Source organism: Erpetoichthys calabaricus, chromosome 10, assembly GCF_900747795.2.
Source record: "Erpetoichthys calabaricus chromosome 10, fErpCal1.3, whole genome shotgun sequence".
NCBI classification, from domain to species: Eukaryota; Metazoa; Chordata; class Cladistia; order Polypteriformes; family Polypteridae; genus Erpetoichthys; species Erpetoichthys calabaricus.
Window position 1 is genome coordinate 7,723,501 of NC_041403.2, and position 23,918 is coordinate 7,747,418.

Here is a 23,918-nt window from a genome sequence, read left to right on the forward strand (position 1 = left end):
AGCCAATGAGAAACAAAAATTAGAATTAAGAGGGATTCCCAAACTTTTTCATATGACTGTATTTGGTACATTTTTAAGCTTTCCCTCCATGCCCTACAGACTACAATGTAAAGCTCCAGTGCAGGCAAGATATATATTTTTTAATTTAAAGAAAGTGTTTAACTTTAGAACACAATGTCATGTGCATATATACTGTGAGGATTGTGAACTCTTTTGAGACCCCCCCCCCCCCCCCCACTACAAAGGGACGACACGCCAAAAGTGCGATTGCCGCATCTGTGGAGGACTGCTTGTCCATCGCAGAAGGAACCGCGGGTTCGCAGCGCTACAGCATAACATCACGGAAACAACTACGAGCCGATCGTGGCTGTGCTTTAAGCACCTGTTGGATGGGAGATGCAAGGAACATTATAAATGCAGGGGACAGTATAACTTGGCTACTGACCTGGCCCTGACTCTGCCCGTTTACTGTGTCTGCGTAGAGGAGAGTGGCAGATCCCACTCCAATAAATAGCCATACTGTTCCTGTATCAAGTTAAATAAAAGCTGGTTTTGCTAAGGGCGGCACGGTGGCGCAGTGGGTAGTGCTGCTGCCTCGCAGTTGGGAGACCTGGGGACCTGGGTTCGATTCCCGGGTCCTCCCTGTGTGGAGTTTGCATGTTCTCCCCATGTCTGCGTGGGTTTCCTCCGGGTGCTCCGGTTTCCTCCCACAGTCCAAAGACATGCAGATTAGGTGGATTGGCGATTCTAAATTGGCCCTAGTGTGTGCTTGGTGTGTTTGTGTGTGTCCTGCGGTGGGTTGGCACACTGCCCGGGATTGGTTCCTGCCTTGTGCCCTGGGATTGGCTCCAGCAGACCCCCATGACCCTGTGTTCGGATTCAGCGGGTTGGAAAATGGATGGATGGTTTTGCTAAAGTACTGGGACTCAGCCTCATGTTTTGGGGTACAAGACAGTGACTCACGTGTCACAATACCATGTATGTGAAAAATAACTGTAACTTGAAAAATATCGAAATTATCTTTTAAAGAAAAAAACAATTAAGCAAGTCAGTCATAATTAAGGTATAATCATTATGTGAAATTAGCAGCAGAAATTAGTTACTAATAAAGAAAGTGGCTGGAATGAAAACCTGCAGCCACTCTGGACCCCCAGGATCGGAGTTGGACCCCAAACCCCCAGTTATATAAGAATAAAATATAAAAATGTCCAAGGGGCAAACACATTTTATAGGCACTGGACATGTTTGCATGGACAGGCAGCCATACTGTATACTAATAAACCATGAGCCGCTCTGTGTGTGGTATACCCCTAGTGCCCATCCACAAAACACAACTGGAAAAGACTTTTTGTTTTTCATAACCCAGCATGCATTGAATCACAACCTAAACAATTCTTGCTGCAACAAAAGCATTTAGGAAAGAGACTTTTCTCTAATCACGAATTAGATTGACAAATGCAAGTGTTTACCTTCCTACATTGGAGTCATTATTAAATTTAATGCCTATAAAATACACAAATTATCTTGGCATTTTACTAATAAACTGACTATAAGGCACTATGATACCAAAACGTCAGATTTGACATTCACGCTGGTTGTTTTTAACGTCCTCTAATGAGTGTCTGAGTATGCTAAGGATTACAGAAACATCCTGGGCGGCAGAAAAAGTGTTGGCATAAAGGCAGCACAGGAGAACTGCTGAGGAAGAAGGGCAGAATTTTAGATTGTATTCATCAAGAAGACATTAGCAGACACACAGAATGAAGTTACCGCCAAATGGCAGCACTGGGGCTGTGTGACAAAGCCTAGGAATGGATTTTGAAACAGCAAGGCCACTTAAGGACCCAAGCTGCAACATCAAAAATGGCGTGCCTATTAGAAATGGAACATGGACAGACATCTTAACACTGAATGTATTAACACATCTTCTGCTCTGCGTGCCAGACACATTTAGCAGGCACAGCCCGATCAACAACAACACCAACATTTATTTACATAACACATTTTCATTCAAAACGTGTAGCTTAAATCGCTGGAGTCTCGCAATGGAGGCCTCCACTAACATTCACGGCTGTTTGTGTTGTTTTCTTACTTGAGGAAGGAGGACACCAAAAGAAGCAACATGGGCCGATCAGCCAGTCAAGACCCATTGACGTGACGAGCAAATGGTGAGAGTCAAAAGGGAGTGAGTCTGCACAGGAGGAGTAATACCTGACCAGGGCCTCTCTTCCAAGAAGTGAAAGAAAAAACTTACAAGGCACTCAAGCAAGCGTGCTGGCCTGGCGATGATGATCATCAGCTTCCTCACGAGCTGGGTAACGAAGGCAACCTCCCTGCTCTCAGAGCGCTCATGAGCCTGAGGAAATAAAACAAACAAATAAATAAATACAGGAAAGGATGAAGAGAAATGCAGAAAAGTCACATGGAACCACAAGTAGGGAGTGTGGTGTGGTGGCTATGGCAGTAGAATTCAAATTGCACACATACATATTATAATGTATAAGTATGTTATGTCATATTATTTTCTAATCGTATAATCAAGACCAGTATTGCGGTTGGTAGGGTTGGAGCCAATCCCAGATAACAAAGGGTGCAAGGACAGGGTGCCAGTCCATCTCAGGGCAAACACACACACACACACAATGGCCAGGTTATCACTGCCAATTCACTTAACCTGCATGTCTTTGGACAGTGGGAGGAAGCAGGAGTACCTGGAAGGAACCCACCAAGACACGGGGAGAAGGACCGGAGGGACAAACTCTGGTCTTCTTACTGTTCCACTGCACCACCATGTATGACAACAACATCATTTATTTCAATAGCACGTTTTCATACAAATGATGTGTGCTTTACAAGATGAAGAAAGAAAAAATATAAAAATTAGGCAAACTTATTAACAAAGAATGAAGTAAAGTAAACTCCCGATGGCCAGGGAGGACAGAAAAAAAAAATCTGCAGGGGTTCCAAGGCCATGAGACCACCCGCCCAGCCCCCAAGTATAAAGTATAAGTATGAAAGACGTCTTTATTATAATGTACAATGAGCAGGTACACAGGAAACAAGAGGGGGCACATAAGCAAAATGCTCACCCATTACAATATGAATCCATCCATCCATCCATTATCCAACCCACTATATCCTAACTATAGGGTCACGGGGGTCCGCTGGAGCCAATCCCAGCCAACACAGGGCGCCAGGCAGGAAGCAAATCCCGGGCAGGGCACCAGCCCACCGCAGACAATATGAATCTTTTCTAAAATTCTTTTCTATTCTCAGTGGAAAATTTTTCCTTCAGGATAGAAATTTTTTATCCTTTAAATCTGAAGTCTATTAAATTGGGGTCAGTTAATTTAAGGGCCTACTTGTATATATAAAAGGCAATTTATGTATGCCCAGTAGTTACATTGTATTGGGTGCAATTCAGTGTTAATGTTTGTGATACACCACCTTTTGGAATGTATTTTGTAATACGTGTTGTAATAAAATGCACTGTGGTTTTTATTCCAACAGATGGCGCATCTCAAGCATTAGCAATGCTGTAGAGAATCCTAAAACACGAACAATGCTTATAATTGTGGCAACAGACAAACTAACACTATACATTTTCCTTTATTAATTTGAACATAAAAATATGCATGAAATAACAAAGAATGATCAAGGGTGTACTAAACTCATTCAAGTTCTTTAAACATTCTGGTAATCTGCCCTCATTACTGCAGAAAAATGAGAGCAGGAACAAACCATGTAAATAGATTAACTTCTATAAAGAAGGCCTCCCAGGAAATGCACCGTTATCCATGGGGTTTAAGACTTAATATCGGAACACTAGGTCACCCTACTCAGTATAGTAGGTAATTAGGAGCTGGTGTTACCAAGGACAAATGCCCTCCTTAATGATTACATGTATGCAGGGCAGTGCACGATAAAGTAGCCCCCCACATGATAAGGAGCTCTGTGCCAGTTTTATATGTTTAGTGGGGTGAAGTTAAAACTAACAAAACACTGCCGCGGCTTTTATCTCTGTGCATGCTGGAGAGAAGACAGGCCATCTCCTTTGGAACAGCATATTTACTTTGATTGTGGAGATGTACGCTTATATGGTCTCCTTCAAGTCAACATGTGCAGAATTCACGGAACAACATCCCAATATGAGAGCTCCTGCATAATGGACTGTCAGTGCAGATCTGTGGGTGGCTCACTCTTTGGACTGATTGTTTTGTGATTTTGACTTCTGGGTCTCGTTAAGAAGGAAAGTGTACAGAAACAACCCGGGAATTTTGGAAGAGCCAAAAGATTACCAGGAGATAAATGACATCTCAGCTGTTGAACTGAGGTCTGCTTTCATGAACATTTTACAGCACACACAATGTTACATTAGTGCTGTTGGAGACCATTTTCAACAATGTCTTGAAAATCAAGTCATAGGTGGACAACCAATGGATGTTCGTCTGGAAGTACAATGCAATACAATACAATTTTTTTTTCTCTGAATTTATTATCTTACTCGTCTTTATTTATGTATCTGGTTTAGTACAATGTTATATACTGTATACCCTGTCGTTCTTTCTTAAACTCTTTGAAGTGCCTTGAGCATGGGAAAGGCACTATATAAATAACATGTATTATTATTAATGCATACAATGCAGCGAGACGGGGATTTAGGAATGCAGGTGTTTTGGACCTCACAAGCAAAAAGAGGATTGTCTGTCTGATGTCTCATGTTTTACGTACCAACGACAGAACAAAAAAAAGAAAAGGACAGAGATTGTGGATGAACTCACTGTACCAGATAAACCCTTTATGCAGCACCGGCTCTACCCAGTAGCACTTTATTGGAGCAAGACAACTGTGTTGGAAAGTCAGCCTGACATGCCCAGAGATTTTAAGTCATGTAATGGTGAAATGGTTTGGCGACGAGATCAGCAACTGCAGTTGTTGTTTTTGGGGTTTTCTTCACAGCTCTCACATCGTCTCTGTCATCAGCTGCTGTGGTTTTCCTTGGTGGACCTGCTCGATGTCTGCTGCTCAGGACACCAGCGGTTTCTTTCCTTTTCAGAACATTTCAAATCATTGTATTGGCGATGCCCAATGTTGGTACAATGCTTCTGATTGAATTCTCCACTTACATCCTTCAAAGTGGCTTGTTTTTGTCCCATAGGTAGCTCACTGGTTTTCACATTGGTTTATCATTTTTAACAACAAATTCACAGGTGAATTCACCAATCAGTCGCAAGATGCTATATTAAAAATGGGGTGATCTGCTACAAAAGGTGGTATCTTCTCTATTGTTCAGCATATCTAAATCCCAATGCCAGAAAATAAAAGTTGAACTTCTAAGCTCTCATCTCATATTCATGTTTTCATGTCTTCAGTGTAGAGCAAAAATGAATTGGTCTTGCAGTTCCAATACATTCAAAGGAGACGGAATATTGAGAAAAATATTTATTTCATGATAAGAATTTATTTTTCTTCCAATTACTTCAATTACAGGTTAGATTTGTGTCAATACCTTGAATGAAAGATCAAGAGGATAAAAAATAACAAAAGTCTGTTTTGCTTTGATATACCGAAAGTGCCAATATTAGTGGATTGCACCGTATGTGATGCGTGAGGATTCCTGTTCTAGCCTTATCGGTAGGCCCTAGGATGGTGCAAACCTATCCACCGTTCAGTATGATCTCCACAGTTTCAAGACATACAATATTTATAAGCGGTTACTAACCCTCCTCTATTCTGCTTGTCTTCTCGGTATCTTGTTGGCACACTTGGTGCCACTGCTATACTGAAAAATTCTTCTCCTGCCCATGGAAAAGACATTTGAGATACTGGGAGCCTTGGAAAGTTCAGAAGGAAAGAGTCTGTCATCCGATTAAGCAGCTAGCACAGAATCTACTGAAGAATGACCAGGGGCTGGCCAGTTGGCAAAAGTCTCCAGGGGTCTCATTTATAAAAGCATAAAAATATGTGCAAAAAAAAAATAGGTTTATAAAACTTGGCATACGCAGATTTCTACACAATGTACCCTTCACAATCACTTCGTAAATATGCGAATGTGAACATGCATTCAACGCTGCCCTGAAACATCCAAAAATGGAGCATGCTAATCAACCTCATACATGATGCTGCAGACCCTCATTGGCTGGTAAAGCAGCCCCCCCACCTGAGGCATTCAAGAGTATCTGGCTGTGCTCCTCAACTGAGGACGCAAGATCATGAGCAGCATTATTGCACCTGTCCCTCTGTGTTCTGGGGGTCCAGGAAAGGTGTAAGGTGCCATCGTCTGAGCGGGTAGCCATGATCACCTAGCACATGTAATGATGTGACTGATGTTACAAAGACTAGTATAGGAGGGTTTGTTACCTTAACAATAAATCAGTCATCATGTACAGTACTGTCATGTCTTCTAAAGCTACTTTGCCTCAAAATAAATGAATCACAGGTTGACCCAGGCCATCGAGCCACAACATTTATTAGTGTCATCCTGGCATCACAGATGACTTGTGAATTAATGGAATTTCACTGCTCCCGGGTAACAAAAGCAGCTTCATTCTCAATATGAGTTGCAATCAGTCAGTCAGTCATTTTCCAACCCGCTATATCCTAATACAGGGTCTGCTGGAGCCAATCCCAGCTGTTATGGTGTATAAATTCCGTAGATTTTGGTTTAATTTTCCATTATATTTTGTTCAAGACAAGACAACAGATGAGCTACATTTAGGACAAATCAAGGCATATCCTCTTCTCTTACACCTCACTTTTATAACAGTTGTTCATAGCATAGTGCTAAAATGGTTTTACAGCCTGGGAAAGGAAGAATGAGCCGATATCTCAGGATACTGATTACTTTATGGATAGACATCTGGGACAACAATTTGGTTTACAGCCTGGGAAAGACAGACATGGCGATGTTTAAGGCAACATCAAAAAACTTTATTATCTGGGAAAAGATATATTAAAGAGTTTAAACAAAATTCATCAATCATATTGACAGCCAGCCAATCAGGTGCATGTGTTGTGAAACCACGGCATGACATTTCATAATAAATATGCCTCATTTGAAAGCAACATCAGAATAACAGAAACAGCGACGAAGGAAGAGCGACATCAGAGAAGACAACAAAGACACATGTGACCAGTTTTCATCAGATCGTCAGTTACCAGCATCATCCTTGTCATCTGTAAGCTTTTTCTAAAGACTATATACTGTATATATTCAGACTTTCCTATCAGTACCTATTTTCTATTATTCTTTGTTCCAGTGGTATTATTATTATTCTTGTAATAAATACCATGCTGGTTTTAACTTTCTATGCTTTGTCTTAATGTCTAGAGTGATTGAAGTAATAAGTTAGATTTCTCTGAGCACCTGGAGCAGCCGGACATTTGCCATACGCTCTGTGCTGCGAGGTTTATTAAGGCTGAGAGTGAGTGCTCCACTCAATAGTAGGGAGCAGTACGAGAAGAAGGTATTCTTGGCTGATAAATGGCCTCTAGTCAAGGATGCTGAGTCTTTGTAACTTTTAATATTTTCTTGGAGACCAAAAGTAATATTTAGGTCTGAGATCTATTTAAAACATCGTATGTTATTCGTCCCGATAATAAGTAAGTCTCTTGAAGTGCTGAGTGACAGGCTGTGTTATTCCTAAAGCACTTGTGTGGTTTAAAGTGCTAAAGGTTAATCAGCGTGTGTGTGGGTCTGCGTGTATGGTATATCTATGTATGTGTGTGTTCATCTTAAAGTGCAACAGTAGCCCAACCCGATAACGAACTTGATGAGAACACTTACCCTTGAGGGAAAACAGGTAAAGGGTAAGTAGAGGGAAATACTATGATAATACACCAGCCAACACAAACACAGGGCGCAAGGCAGGAACAAATCCCTGAGCAGGGCGTCAGCCCACCACAGGACACACACACACAAACCCACACACCAAGCGCACACACGGGACAATAACCTGCATGTCTTTGGGCTGTGGGAAACCCACACAGACACGGGGAGAACATGCAAACCCCATGCAGGGAGGACCCGGGAAGCGAACCCAGGTCTCCTCACATGCGAGGCAGCAGCGCTATCCACTGCGCCACCATGCTGCCCCGAGTTCCGATCTTGTTAGAATAATTAAACACTGCTGCAAATTGACTTTTTTTGTTAGCAACAACATGTCATGTTATATGCATGTACACACAAACACACACCATATAAAAACTGAATGTGGTGCCTCGCCGGTCAGTTAATGCTTTCCAGCACAACATGCATGATGGAATGGACTGAAGCTTAGCGGAGATATTCCTGACCAGTCGGTCAGTTCCCTGATAGGTGACAACAGGTAGCCAATATAAACTGACAAAAAAACAAAAAATACACAGCACTGCCCCTCTTACAAGTGAACCAAAATCCAGTCTGTAATTCATATTTATCACTTGTCATATGGCGATCACATCAACGCACATTATAACTGTTTGCTGTTATGAACTATTACACATGCGACTCGTCATTTAGCTGGTTTGGCTGCATTTCCCTACTTTATCAAGGGTGTTGTCATTTCCCAGTTTCTACAAGATGTTGCGTACGCATGAGTCAGAGATGCCCAAAAATTTCCCACACGTTCGGCCATCAAGGTTTTTTTTTATAAAACCAGACGCTTTTATGGCAAGCTGTGTATGTACACTTCAAGCCTTTTGTTGTGCATATACAGTACAAGCTTTAGAAATGAGGCCCAAGGCTGTGACTTTGTCTGTTTTAAATGACCGTGGACCACCCAGAGAATTTTCTTCCCCAAGGTCCCTGATGAAGGTTTTGTTTTCCTCTCCTCCGCTGTCACCAGTCACAGTTCAACAATTAATTAATGGACATGTACTGCTGGTTTCCATTTATTTTCATCAGTTTCAAATGACTTTGTTCACTTCTTTATTTTAACAGATCAGTGTCTTTATGTGTACTAATTCTGTGTGTTGTAATTTGGTAAGAGATAGCGTTAGCCAAAAGTCCAAAATGTGTCACTGTGATATGCGAGTTTAATTCTGTAATACATTATGTTACTAGAAGACTTGATGATCGAGGCCTTATAAGTAGATATGGCTGAAACAAATTAAGCAATGGAAGTGGATTGACAGAAAGAGGGAGAAATGGACATACTGAGAAACAAATGGAGCAGGTCAAGAAGGCTATTAAAAGGGTGTACTTAACAGGGGCAGACATACTGTACTTCTTGTTTGGTAATAGTTAAAAATATAAGTCTTTACTGTGTTAACAAAGAATGGACTCCATGTTTGGCAATTGTATGCTCTTATATTGGAACCAAAGAATAAAAATAAAACAGTATAAAAAGACTGGCAAATCTCAACCTACAGGTGGATGGAAGACATCTCTGCTGCCTGCGCCTGGGACGATGACTCCAGCATTTCTGAAGTGGACCAAGATTACTCGGAACGCCACTACTGCATCGTGCTTTGCCAGGAGCTTCCTTCAACTGATTCTTTTTAGAAGTGTAAACTGGTATTAAAACAAGCCAAGTGTGTCCTTTCTTGAGTATTACTTTTCTTTATTTTAGAATTTTCACTGCTAAACCAGGGAAGGATATATTAAATTGTTTTAAATATACAGATTTTGACCTACTAAAGCTGCAAACTTTGAAGGACACATTCACAGAGAACATACACCCCGTGATGGATACAATTAGAACATTAGAACAATCTGGACGAGAACAGGCCATTCAGCCCAACAAAGCTCACTAGTCCTGTCCACTTCATTCTTCTAAAAAAAACATCAAGTTGAGTTTTGAAAGTCCAAAAAGTTTTTCTGTCTACCACACTACTTGATCGCTTATTCCAAGTGTCTATCGTTCTTTGTGAAAAGAAAAACTTCCTAATGTTTGTGCGAAATTTACACTTAATAGGTTTCTAACTGTGTCCCCATGTTCTTGATGAACTCCTTTTTAAAGTCACAGTCTCGATCCACTGAACTAATTCCCTTCATAATTTTAAACACTTCAGTCAGGTCATCTCTTAATCTTCTTTTGCTTAAATTGTAAAGGCTCAGCTCTTTTAATCTTTCCTCATAATTCATCCCCTGTAACCCTGAATCAGCCCAGTCGCTCTTCTCTGGAGCTTTTCTTGTGCTGCTATGTCCTTTTTGTAGTCTGGAGACCAAAACTGCACACAGGACTCCAGATGAGGCCTCACCAGTGTGTTATAAAGCTTGAGCAGAACCTCCTGTGACTTGTACTCCACACATCAAGGCGCTATATAACACTGACAGTCTGTTAGCCTTCTTAATGGCTTCTGAACACTGTCGGGAATTCGATAGCTTAGAGTCCACTATGACTCCTAAATCCTTCTCATAAGGTGGACTTTTGATTTTCAGACCTCCCATTGTGTATTCAGACCTAACAAGACCTACACTTAATGCAAGCATTAGGATCAGCTCTTTTAATCTTTCCTCATCACTCATCCCCTGTAACCCTGAAATGAGCCTAGTCGCTCTTCTCTGGACCTTTTCTTGTGCTGCTATGTCCTTATTGTAGCCTGGAGAACAAAACTGCACACAGGGCTCCAGATGAGGCCTCACCAGTGTGTTATAAAACTTCAGCAGGTCCTCCTTGTACTCCACACATCAAGGCACTATATAACACTGACAGTCTGTTAGCCTTCTTAATGGCCTCTGAACACTGTCGGGAAGTCGATAGCTTAGAGTCAACTATGACTCCTAACTCCTTCTCAGACCTCCCATTGTGTATTCAAACCTCCCAGTTTTATTTTCTATGTGTAATTCTTTACATTTACTGACAATAAATTTCATCTGTCAGAAATCTGCCCAAGTCTGTTTGCTGTCCAAGTCCATCTGTGATGATTCAATGGATTCTCGATTATCAGCCTCTGTATAAGACCTATATAACTAGAACACTGCGGTGGGCTGGCACCCTGTCCGGAGTTTGTTTCCTGCCTTGTGCCCTGTGTTGGCTGGGATTGGCTCCAGCAGACCCCCGTGACCCTGTAGTTAGGATATAGTGGGTTGGATGATGGACAATGGATGGATAATTAGAACATTAGAACAATCTGTACGAGAACAGGCCATTCAGCCCAACAAAGCTCGCCAGTCCTGTCCACTTATTTCTTCCAAAAAAACATCAAGTCGAGTTTTGAAAGTCCCTCAAGTCTTACTGTCTACCACACTATTTGGTCGCTTATTCCAAGTGTCTGTCGTTCTTTGTGAAAAGAAAAACTTCCTAACATTTGTGTGAAGTTTACTCTTGACAAGTTTCCAACTGTGTCCACATGTTCTTGATGAATTCATTTTAAAACAACAGTCTCGGTCCACTGGACTAATTCCTTTCATAATTTTAAACATTTCAGTCAGGTCACCGCTTAATGTTGTTTTGCTTAAACTGTAAAGGCTCAGCTCTTTTCATTTTTCCTCATCACTCACCCCCTGTAGCCCTGAATCACCCAAGTTGTTCTTCTCTGGACCTTTTCTTGTGCTGATATGTCCTTTTTGTAGCCTGGAGTCCAAAACTGCAAATAGGATTCTAGATGAGGCCTCACCAGTGTATTATAAAGCTTGAGCAGAACCTCCTGGGACTTGTACTCCACACATCAAGGCGCTATATAACCTGACATTCTATTTGCCTTCTTAATGCCTTCTGAACACTGTCTGGAGTTGATAGTGACAAGTCTACTATGACTCCTAAATCATAAGGTTCCCATTGTGTATTCAGACCTCACATTTTTACTTCCATTGTGTAATTCTTTACATTTACTGACACCTTTTATAGGCTAACTAAAAGGATTACAATATGCAAGCTTTCGAGGCAACTCAGGCCCCTTCTTCAGGCAAAATATAATCATGGGGCCCGAGTGCATATTGTAATCTTTTTAGTTAGCCAATAAAAGGTGTCATTTTGCTTGGCTTTTCTCTACATTCATAATGGCTAACACGGTACAACACCCTAGTACTACATTTACTGACATTAAATTTCATATGTCAGAAATCTGCCCAAGCCTGTCTGCTGTCCAAGTCCCTCTGTGATGATATAACGGATTCCAAATTATCTGCTAATCCACCTATCTTGGTATCATCTGCAAACTTAACCCGCTTATTACTTATATTCCTATCTATATTATTTATATATATTAAAAATAGCAGCTGCCCCAGCACTGACCCCGTGGAACGCCACTCTTAACATCAGCCAGTTCTGATGAGGTTCCTTGTTCCATCAGCCTCTGCTTCTTATGTCTGCACCCATTTAAAAACATCACCCTGATCTGCCACTTCTTTTAGTTTGATGCCCACTATCTATCTATCTATCTATCTATCTATCTATCTATCTATCTATCTATCTATCTATCTATCTATCTATCTATCTATCTATCTATCTATCTATCTATCTATCTATCTATCTATCTATCTATCTATCTATCTATCTATCTATCTTCTCAGGTGGCACCTTATCAAACGCTTTCTGAAAGTCCACATCAATAATCTCATCTGCTCCACTTTGGTCGTATCCTGTTGTTGTCCTCCTTATAGAATTCCAGCATGTCAGTAAAACACGACCTCCCTCTTCTGAGCCCACGCTGACTGTTCAGAACAACTCCTGTACTTGCCATGTGCTGCTCAGTCTTATCCTTAATAATTCCTTCCATTAATTTTCCTGTGATGCACGTTAAACTTAGTGGCCTATAACTATAATTGGTAAAAGTTACACTTGTATTTTACCTCAGACCTCGTCACAGTGGTCTGCTCCTGCACTCAGTAAAGAGCGCACTACATTGAATTGAATTGACCACAGAACAATTTTAACGAGAGCTGGCCATTCTGCCCAACGATGTTCGTCAATCCTATTCACCCAATTTGTACAAAATCACATCAAGTTAAGACAGATACTGATACATATCACGGAAATAATCTTTATCAGGGCAGATTTGAAGCAGTCACTAAGCTCTGTTAGAACTGTTTAAAAATTTACCTTTGAGTTTTTGAAATTCAAAGCACGTGTATAGCACACTATTTGAGGTTTCATAAGAAAAATAGAATTTTGCACCAGTCTCCCGAACAACAAATGTGCCAATCAATGAACTTTGTCTGATGGAAGCCAAGTTGTTTCAAGCAGACTGACAGACAGACATGAAGACAATTGCTGCTTCATGTCTTATGTGAACACACCTAAAAAAAGCACATCAGCGTTCAGCGCCCCATTATCCAGTGCTCATTTGCCCATTTTGCTAACGTCTCCCCAGGTTTTGGAGCCTGGCATCAGGTGCAGAGCGGGAACCGGCACTGAGGGAGACAAATTTGATGGAATAAGAAGCTGAGAATCTAAGTTTGCCCGTGCAGTGACATGCAGTGAGCGAGTACATTCTGCTAATTACACTTCACACCACCAACCCAGGGGCTCCCTGAGCGGCATATTATCATACAAAGTCATGAATAAAATTAAGGCAGCCGTGACAAGCGAAGTGCTGTGGCATCCTCGTGACCATACAGACACTGCATGGTGCGTTAAGGGTCTGCATTCAGGTCTGATAAACAGCCAGCACATTCACACTCTTTGTTTCTCACCTCTGATAAGAAGACAACTGGCCTGACAGAGGGAAAAAAAAAGGAAATGTACTCAACTGGTAGAGCCTCCACCATGGCTCGGGCCCATTTGCGCCGTTCCAGTATTTCTTGGACAATGTCCTCCTCCTCCAAACGTCTCTGCCATGATATAGTGGACATGTTGGCTTACGTGTGGATAAAAGATGCTTTGTTGCCACAGCGTGCCGCGTTTTATCTAACAGACGGACTACCTCACTCCCCTCATCGACCCCCTGACTGATGAACCTGCCCCTGGTGACGTCACATCAACATCTGGAGCCCCATCATATTCCAGCGGTGCGCTTGCAAACCTCATTCCTGCACACACAGGCTGTGCAGCAAAATCTCGTCCCTCCTATTGGTCAGGTAGGCGGGGGGAGAGAAGAAGCTAATTTAAAGAAGCCCTCCCTCCTGCCCTTGCCTGAAAGGCCCATCCGTCACTAAGTGCGAGTGCTGGGCCGTGAAATTAAAATCGCGACGGCCTCCCCCAGGGGATGTGGACCGGGCCAGTGGGGAGCAATAACATGAATATGAGCCTCTAGCCTCTGTAATTGAGCTAATATAGACATTCAGTGGAAATGGGGGGGGGCTAGACTGATAACTTAGTGTGCCGCGAAAACACAAAAGGGGACTCCGGCCGGCACCCACTTTTTAAAAGGCTGCAATCCTGTTGCTTGATCCACCTGATGGAGGCAGGTCTCTGTTTATCACCTCGGCTCTTAAGCAAGGAAATCTTTAAAGGCAATGTAACCCGGTCAATTGTTTCTGAGGGGCACAGTAGCAACGAGGACCGGGGTTGAAGTCGGGGAAGGTGCTATATTCAAGTAAAGTGGACAGTCAGGCAGGGGGCCAGCTCAGCTGAGATGAGACATACTGTAAATACTACGGACACCCATGACATTAACACACTGGCTTTACATTTACTTTGATCAGGTTACTCTGCCACAGATCAGATCCACTTCCATTCTGCCGAAGGTGGGACACAAAAGGTACTGGTGAGTAAAGGAGTGTGTGGGAGGTCCAGAGATGGACTGGCTTTTCATACAAGACCGATTCCTGTTTTGTGCCCGTTGCTGCTAGAATAGGCCCCGGAATCCTGATAGGCTGTCTAGTCCGACAGACAGGTACAACTTTCTTTGTCCCCAGGGGAAATTTAGCTTTTTATAGAAGTTCAAAAAATATGCCAACAAAGACAACAGCCCCTCAAATGCACAAGAATTTCAGATAAGAAGAAAACTTCCAATAAGGCTAATGATAAAAGAGCAGTTACAGTGAAGTGCTATAAAAGTGTAATGCCGTAGGTATGAAGGAGCCTGAGTTATGTTTCCAGATATTCTTCACTTCTAAGCTAGTGTGTCACAGACTGTAGCATTGTTCATAATGGCCATCAATTTTGCCTTCATTCACTCCTCCACTACTACCTCCAGTGGGTACAGTAGGCAACCCCTAACTGAGCTTGTCTTCTTAAAAGAGCATTGTTGATTTGGTGGGCCTGTCTTGAAGTGATATTACCCACCCGGGCAACTACATTAGCTACCACAGAGCTGTGCCACATGTGAAGGATGGGCACCGCAGACTCTCTCATCTTAGGAGACAGACTCTCAGTGTTATTTCTCATCTTCAAAATTCAAAGCATACTCAAAAGCATTTAACCAGTGTAGGAGGAGGACAACGCATCCTGACCAGGAAAGGGGATATTTTCGTACCCGGACAGGAGGCCAAAGAGGAATGACAGACAGATGGGCCGGCAGAACAACAAAATAACTCTGTGTCCAGCCGGTATCAGATAATGGATGGACCAGCGATAACCAGCAGTGGGAACAGTTCCATTCCCCCTACGCCAGGTGGCAGTGGTCCTCATATGGGAATACTCGCAGGGGTCCTTGGGATGTGGAGTCCGGAAATGCAGCCCTGTCGGTGTGCCTACATACTGACAGAGGGTGCTGTTGTGGGGTTGGGGGCTCCCAGCCTAGAAGTGCCTCCCGAAGCTGGTGTGGCACTGGAAGCTTTCCCACGTCCAGCATAAAAGGGAGCCTGCTGTTTCACATTATTGAGTCAGAGGCGGGAAGCATCGGGCAACTCTCAACTAGAGGAGAAAGGAGGAAGAATTGTGTGATTAGAGCAAATTTTGGATGATTTCGGGAGAAGTGACTGTGAAACAGTGCGTTGTTAGAATAACTATTGTTTATTTTATTAATAAAATGTGTTGGAGTTTAGAGCGATGCATGTTGGAGTGAAATGGTGCTTTGTGAGAATACATTTCTATCAATTTTATTCATAAAACGTATTGGAGTGGGGAGCAATAACATGAATACGAACATCTAAACTCCATAGTTGAACTAATACAGACATTCAGTGGAAGTTGGGGAGGGTCAAACTGGTAACGTAGTGTGTTGTGGGAACAGTTTTGGGGGCTCAGTGGCATCACTGCGTGGTCACACCAAGCAGGACAGAGGTGCTATGGTTAGCACTGCTACCTTACAGATTCGGTGTCCTGGGTTTGAATGCCACCAATGTGGCATCTGCATGGTTTCCCTATATTCACATGGCATTTTTGTTGGGTTCTCTAGTATTTCCCCTACATGCACAAAGTGTGTTTTTAATTACATTCAGCAGATTCATATTCATTTTTAGTAAGTGTGAATGTGGAATGTCCTCCAATGGACTGTGACCTGCACAGGATAGGCTCTTAACTTAAATCCAACGCCCTGGTCTTCACTGAGAATGGTGTATTATGGTGTATGTCAGGTTTTAAATCCAGCAGAACAATTCACTTCTATAGCAAGTGCATACTTATTACAGCGCCATTATTAGCCGCTCCAATTGCATTGCTGCTTGTTAGCCATGTGTACAAAACTATAAGCATCAGAATGATTATGAACTGTAAGGAATTATGAGGCAGGGATGTCAGAAACTTGAAAGTAACCCTTATGAGGAGGACCTAGGAGTCATAACGGGCTTGTTGCTATCCACATCCAGACAGTGGACAGAAGCAAACAAGAAGGTTAACAGAATGTTAGCTTATATCTAACAACGTGTAAAGTTCAAGTCAAAGGAGGTTATACTAAACCTTTATAACACACTGGTGAGGCCTCACCTGGAGTTCTGTGTGCAGTTGTGATCTCCAGGCTGCAAAAAGGACATAGCAGCACTAGAAGAAGTCCAGAAAAGAGCGGCTAGGCTGAGAACACTGAAAGGTATGAGCAATGGGGCGAGACTGAAGGAGATGAACCTTTAAGCTAATGAAGATTAACAGGTGACTTGAGTGAAGTTTTTAAAATTATGAAGGGAATTAGTTTAGTGGCTCCTGGCTGTTATTTTAAAATTAGTTCATCAAGACACAGGGACAAAGTTAGAGAATTGCTTAGGGAAAAGTTTGCGCAAACATTAGAAAGTTTTTCTTTACACAGAAAATCAAAAACACATGAAATAAGTGACCAAGTAGTGTGGTGGAGAGTAGGACCTTTAAATGTCGCCTCTTCTTGGTATCCTGCAGTGGAACTGGTGCCTCTGTTTTATTGCCATACTGTATTCTTCTGAAATAGGGAAAGACACCAGGGATTCTGGGAACCTTGGAATTAAAGGATGAAAAGATTCTTTATTCTTAGTAGCCTGTGACAAAGTAACATCTCGTATATTAGTGCAGAAAGCTCAGGAGGAGGTAAACAGCCTGCTTGCCGAGGTCTCCATAACAGAGACTGTGTCTGACAGAACAGACTATGGAGGTTATAACAGACAAAGTGACATTTTTTTTTTACTTTCTCGTATAGGGAAAGTATTGTAATTGTCCAAAAATTCGACCTTGAGATTTTAATGAAGGCGGCACAGTGGCGCAGCGGTAGCGGTAGTAAGGAGACCTGAGGTTCGCTTCCCGGGTCCTCCCTGCGTGGAGTTTGCATGTTCTCACCGTGTCTGCGTGGGTTTCCTCCAACAGTCCAAAGACATGCAGGTTAGGTACATTGGCGATTCTAGATTGGCCCTAGTGTGTGCTTGGTATGTGTGCGTGTGCCCTGCGGTGGGCTGGCGCCCTGTGTTTGTTTCCTGCCTTGCGCCCTGTGTTGGCTGGGATTGGCTCTGGCAGACCCCCGTGACCCTGTAGTTAGGATATAGCGGGTTGGATAATGGATGGATGGATTTTAATGAATCTCGACATTTTAAATCTCCCCAACTCCGATTTACTTTCTCGCAAGGAAAGTATTGCAATCGTCTAAAAATTCAATATCGAGATTTTGATGAATCTCTACGTTTAAGATATCCTTGAGTCTGAAAATACCATTTTTGGAATTATGTCTGTATGTGTGTGTATATGTAAACACGATAGCTTGAGTACGCTTTCACATCAACCAAATTTTGCATACAAGTATTAGGTACAAAACGTAGATTTCTATCAACTCTTGAGCTATTTCCGCTAACCATAAGTGGTACTTTACCTTTTATTCATACAGTCCGATTTATTCAACTGTATTTTTATAATAATTGCCCGGGATTGGTTCCCTGCCTTGTGCCCTGTGTTGGCTGGGATTGGCTCCAGCAGACCCCGTGACCCTGTGTTCGGATTCAGCGGGTTGGAAAATGGATGGATGGATATTATTAATTTCATTTGATTTGTTGTTGATGGTTCTTTAATGTGCGTAATATAAAAATATAATCATTCTGTTGTGGTTTACTCCTCAAATATCCATCCCCATACCTGAGTATATGAGAAAGTCGGGGGGAGATCCCCAATTTTTATTTTTTAAAACTGATTCTGTTGACTGGAGCTTTTGTCTTCTCCTCTGTTGTTAAGTGGTCACATCTCAACAATAACAATAATGGACATGTACAGCTAGGATTCTTTTATGTTAATAGTTTTGAAACTTCTATTTTACTGTATATTTCACCTAATCCATATTTTTTAATATGTGTGTGTTATGTAAAGTTTTAAAGTCTGCCATTTTTATTTTACACCTGTATTTGTAACAGCACTCTGATTCTGTACTCAGTGAAGAGCGCTGTCTACTATATAATAAAACTCTTAGCTCTAAGTGTCTAGTACCCCAGAGCAATCTGACTGGTCTGTTTGTCTTTGGTGTGACTGGTCAGTCCGGCTTTGGAGAGTGTGAAACGCACAAGAAGGAATGAGGGCACATGCTCAGAGAGTCGTCTTTAAAGATTCAAAGTAGGAAACCAGACAGGAGGTGAGAACGACACCTCAGAAACAGTCTGAGAAGCAGGCTTTCCAGGAACACGCTGGAGAGAAGGCGCGCTGGTGAAGAGATGTTACCACACATTCAATTACAGAGGAAAGGTGCTGAAAGCACAAGTGGGGCAAGAGATAGCAAACATTTTTTAATTATTTTGTTACCTGTCTTTGTCAGGTACTGTGGCTAGTATAAAAATACATTGAAGAGCATATTGCTTTGTTAGAATTACGTGAAAAGAGCCGCACTGCTAAGAATGACAAGAAAGCAGTTTGGGTTTGTATTGGGACCATAAGATGTGACGTAATTGTAATAACGGGCCAACATCAAAAAACAGAAAGTCAAATACAGCAAATGGGCAAGCCAGAATACTAAACTAAAATCATTATCAAAAAAGTACAAAGCATTATAATCTCTTACTGGGAAGCTGACACAAAAAAACACACTTGTAAGGTCTTTAGTGGGATCCGCAGTCTCGGATAAGCAGGTCATAGACAGCACTGAACTTATACTGAATCTCCTGGTCTTTTCATCTGTCACAACATACCCTGGGGACTCATAACACCTGAATCCTGGAGTGCCAGCTACTACACCACTGTGCCAATCTCCAGAACATAACTCTATGTAAAATTTAGGAAGCTGAGTGAGAATAATGAATATTGTTCAAATATCGCTCAACAATGTGATATTTTTAATATTAAAACAAAAAACTGAAAGAAAAGTAACTTGCTCTTGTTTACCTGCAAACTCACGTTCTGAGTTGAAGATGTGTTCAAAACAAAACTGATAAACTTGACTTCATGGGCCTACTGTGGTATACCAGTATTACAATGGAGTCACGGGTTACATGCATCACCAGTTCACTTTGTTTGAGTCAAACCTGCAGCACAGCACTCAATACAGCATCCACTTAGACTTACATCTTGCAGCAGCTTCTCCAGGTTCTCCTGCAGCTCATAGAAGTAGCGTGACGTGATGAGACCCTCCCGAGATTTATCCAAGCAATCACGGGCCAACTCAATGACCTGGTGGAAGATGAAGCTAAGGACTCCATCAGCTAGGGGTATGACCTTGTCTGGAGAAGATGATGAGATGAAGTCTGCCAGACGCTCTTCCATCTGTGCCGTGGCCTAGAACAGAAAACAATTTGTTCAACAAAGTCATTTGTATCAGTGAAAAAGCTTCCACCGAAAATGGAGGAAGTACCGCCATACAAAAGAAAGGAGCATGACAAGAAGTTTGTTAAAGAACAGTCAGGAAGCTCTAGAGGTCCGTCGCCCATTTGTGGCACACAGACACACTCTCCCTCAATGAAACCCTCTCATCTGATGTTGTCCTCTCTGCAATTCAGATCAACCTGTTCAATTAACTTCTCCCGAGTGGCAATTCTACATTCATTTATTTAAGTGCTTGAATTAATAGTCATTGTGAAAGACTGACAAAGGTTTTAATTCAATACTAGCTCTATCCCTCTCTCCAGTGTACTGGACATAAATTCTGTTAATCATATTGTAGAGCAGGTGCAGTGGGAAGTACTGCTGCCCAGCAGGTTCAGCTCCTTGGGTTCAAATCTCACGCCTGGTCACTGTCCGTTCTAATTTGGCTTCACATTTCAGCACGAGTGGTTCCTTCTATGAGCTAGCGTCCCATCTTGGGCTTGAATCCTACCTGGCAGGGAGAAAATTCTTTGTTAGTTGTGGTAATTACAACTCAAAGACACATGATATCCTATATGGTGTTCCACAAGGCTCTATCCTGGGTCCGCTGCTCTTCTCAGTCTACATGCTTCCGTTAGGTCAGATTATCTCAGGGCACAATGTGAGCTACCACAGCTATGCTGATGACACACAGCTGTATTTATCAATAGCGCCTGATGACCCCGATTCTCTTGATTTACTAACACAATGTCTAACTTGTATCTCAGAATGGATGAATAGTAACTTTCTCAAGTTAAATAAAGAGAAAACTGAAATTTTAGTGATTGGCAATAATGGATACAATGAGGCTATTAGAAATAAACTGGATACATTAGGATTAAAAGTCAAGATGGAGGTAAAAAGCTTAGGGGTTAACTGTTGACTGTAATCTAAATTTTAAATCGCATATTAATCAGATCACTAGGACAGCATTTTTTCACTTAAGAAACATAGCAAAAGTTAGACCTCTTATATTAATGAAAGATGCTGAGAAATTAGTTCACACGTTTGTTTTCAGTCGACTAGATTACTGTAACGCACTCCTCTCAGGACTACCCAAAAAAAGACATAAATCGTTTACAACGAGTGCAGAATGCAGCTACTAGAATCCTAACTAGGAAAAGAAAACCCGAGCACATCTCTCCAGTTTTGATGTCGCTACACTGGTTACCTGTGTCATTCAGGATTGACTTTAAAATTCTGCTTATGGTTTATAAAGCCTTAAATAATCTTGCTCCATCTTATATATCGGAATGTCTGACACCTTATATTCCAAATCGTAACCTCATATCCTCAAATGAGTGTCTTCTTAGAATTCCAAGAGCAAAACTTAAAAGGCGGCCTTCTGCTGTTATGCACCTAAAATCTGGAATAGCCTGCCAATAGGAAATCGCCAGGCTAATACAGTGGAACACTTTAAAAAACTGCTGAAAACACATTACTGTAACATGGCCTTCTCATAACTTCACTGTAATTTAAATCCTGATACTCTGTATATCCAGTTCATTATAATAACTATTCATGGTGGCTCTAAAATCTGTACTAACCCCTACTCTCTCTTCTGTTTCCTTTTCAGGTGTCCTGTTGGTGGTGGCTTGCACCACCACCATCTACTCAAAGCACCGTGAAGTTCCAACAATGATGGATGGATTAAAAGCCAGAAGTCTGTATGACCATCACCATCAAGTGACTCCGTGAGAACCCTAACTACAAAGAGGACTATTTCATTTATGTTAGGTAGAATGCCCAGAGGGGACAGGGTGGTCTCGTGGCCTCTGAACCCCTGCAGATTTTATTTTTTCTCCAGCTTTCTGGAGTTTTTTTTTGTTTTTTCTGTCCACCCTGGCCATCGGACCTTACTCCTTTTCTATGTTAACTAATGTTGTCTTATTTTAATTTCTTATTTTGTATTTTATTTTTCTTTTCTTCATTATATAAAGCACTTTGAGCTACTTTTTGTATGAAAATTTGCCATATAAATAAATGTTGTTGTTTATGTCCAGTGCACTGAGAGGCTGTGACCCCTCACAACTCTGACTGTCACCAAGTCCGGTCCTGGAGGACCACCGTGGCTGCAGGTTTTCATTCTAACCCTTTTTTTTAAAACGAGTGCCCTGCTTGTGCTGTTAATTAACGTCTCATGAATTCATTTTAATTGAATTGCTTTTTTAAGATTTGCTCCCCTGAATTTCTTCATCGTTCCTCTGAATTGCTTCATTTCTTTCCTTAAATGGCACCCAAACAAATGAAATGTGAAGTGAGGGAGCCAACAGAAGACCAACTAAGTCAGGGCCTCAAACTCCAACCAATTTCACTCCAACCAGCTGCTTCATGAGGTGCCAATTCTTGTCATTAATTAAACCCGTTCTTTAATTTCATGGCTCTGTTGTTGCTCTCGTGGTGCATTAGCAGACATTTCTGAAATTGTTGATTTTCTCTTTCTAAGAGCACTGGGGATCTGAGCAGATCGACATTCCTGAGATCTTCATCTTTCATTATTTTCAGATATTGTATGATGGACACCAGTTGGTTTGGCTCATTTTGTATCTCATTATTGTTTGGCTTCTAATTATGGAAAAAGAAACAATTAAGGGGTCTGAGTCTTCAAGAACAAGTCAATTAAAATTAGTTCAAAAGACGTTAATTAGCAGCAAAAACAGGACACTCATTAAGAAAAGGGTTAGAATGAAAACCTGCAGCCATGGTGGTCCTCCAGGACCAGAGTTGGTGATCCCAGTAGTAGAGAATGTCAGGCAATACCATCAAATGCTTGAGCTACTGGTCTGTAACCAGAACTGAAAAAAACAACTCTGCGATACTGTGATTTGTGAGCCTAATATACTTATATTTAGCATACATTTGCCAACTGAAACCAAGCAGGCCAATCTTTCAGGCTTGGACCTTAAAGACTTTTTGTGATAAAAGCAAGTGCACTGTTTGCAGATAATGAAAGAATGTGCTATACTGGGCAAGTCTTAGAGAGCCTAATCCAACACAGCATTGGTTAGGAGAACCTGCAAATATCTCACTGAATGTGCTAAATTAGGACTCTAATCCATACATTGTATTGTTCAGTGGAAAATGTGGATAAGAAAGCCTGTCAGGAAGCCTCAAAGCTAGAAGCCCTGTTGGCACAGATGCGATATCGACTCTGTGCCAAGACAAAAAAAGTCTCCACGCTCCGCCAAAGCCCGAAAATGCAATCGTAAAAGACCTCACTGATACGATACAATGCAATTTATTTTTGCATAGACTAAAATCACACAGCTAGGATTCTGCAATGGGCTTTAATGGGCCCTATCTTTTGACAACAAGTCCCCCGCCTGCCTTGACTCTCTAAGTAGACAAGAAAAAACTCCCCCTCAAAAATAAACCCATGTAGGGGAAAAAAAAATGGAAGAAATCTCAGGAAAGGCCAATTGAAGAGAGACCCTTTTTCCAGGTACGTTGGGCATGCAGTGAGTGTCAAAAAAATGGGATAAAAACAACACAATCCACAGAACAGAACACAAGTGCTCCTCAATACAATACGAGAGTACAACAGTAATATGACAAGTACAGAGCAGAATGCGAGAGTAGATGATATCACACAATACTATTCAGATTTGCTCAGAGTCCTGGAGACGAGTCGTTGTTTCAATGGCTTCTTTTTGGCGGAATGTATGTATGGTATAAAATGGTATGATACTGCAATTTAGTCCTGAGACTGAGTTTAAGGTCAGGAGGAATGATGTTGGCAAAAACTCACCTTGTCGGAAATGGAAACTGACAGAAAGAGGGTCTGAGAAACAAGTGGGAGGTATAAGCAGGCAAATGGGTTAGCCACCCTACCAGGCATATAGGGTAATGCCAGAGTTTGTTGGGTCAAAGAGGCAGTAGGTCATTCTGTGTTTATTGTGCCTTTTGTTATAATAAATAGTTTTGATCTCCTTGGACGTTTTGGGGTCTTGAGTCAGAATAGGAAGG

The 23,918-nt window shown here is 41.7% G+C and overlaps 1 protein-coding gene across 5 annotated transcripts in view; it reads right to left on the reverse strand.

Annotated features, from left to right (window-relative positions):
* The window catches only part of mast2 (microtubule associated serine/threonine kinase 2), a 484,826-nt gene that overhangs the window by 84,846 nt on the left and 376,062 nt on the right, over nucleotides 1-23,918 (reverse strand). For all 5 annotated transcript variants that reach the window (XM_051932694.1, XM_051932693.1, XM_051932696.1 and 2 more), the window contains 2 exons: nucleotides 19,677-19,886; nucleotides 2,255-2,356 (listed from right to left, as the gene is read on the reverse strand). In XM_051932694.1, the coding sequence (XP_051788654.1) occupies nucleotides 2,255-2,356; nucleotides 19,677-19,886 (312 nt within the window). The remainder of the gene's footprint in view (nucleotides 1-2,254; nucleotides 2,357-19,676; nucleotides 19,887-23,918) is intronic.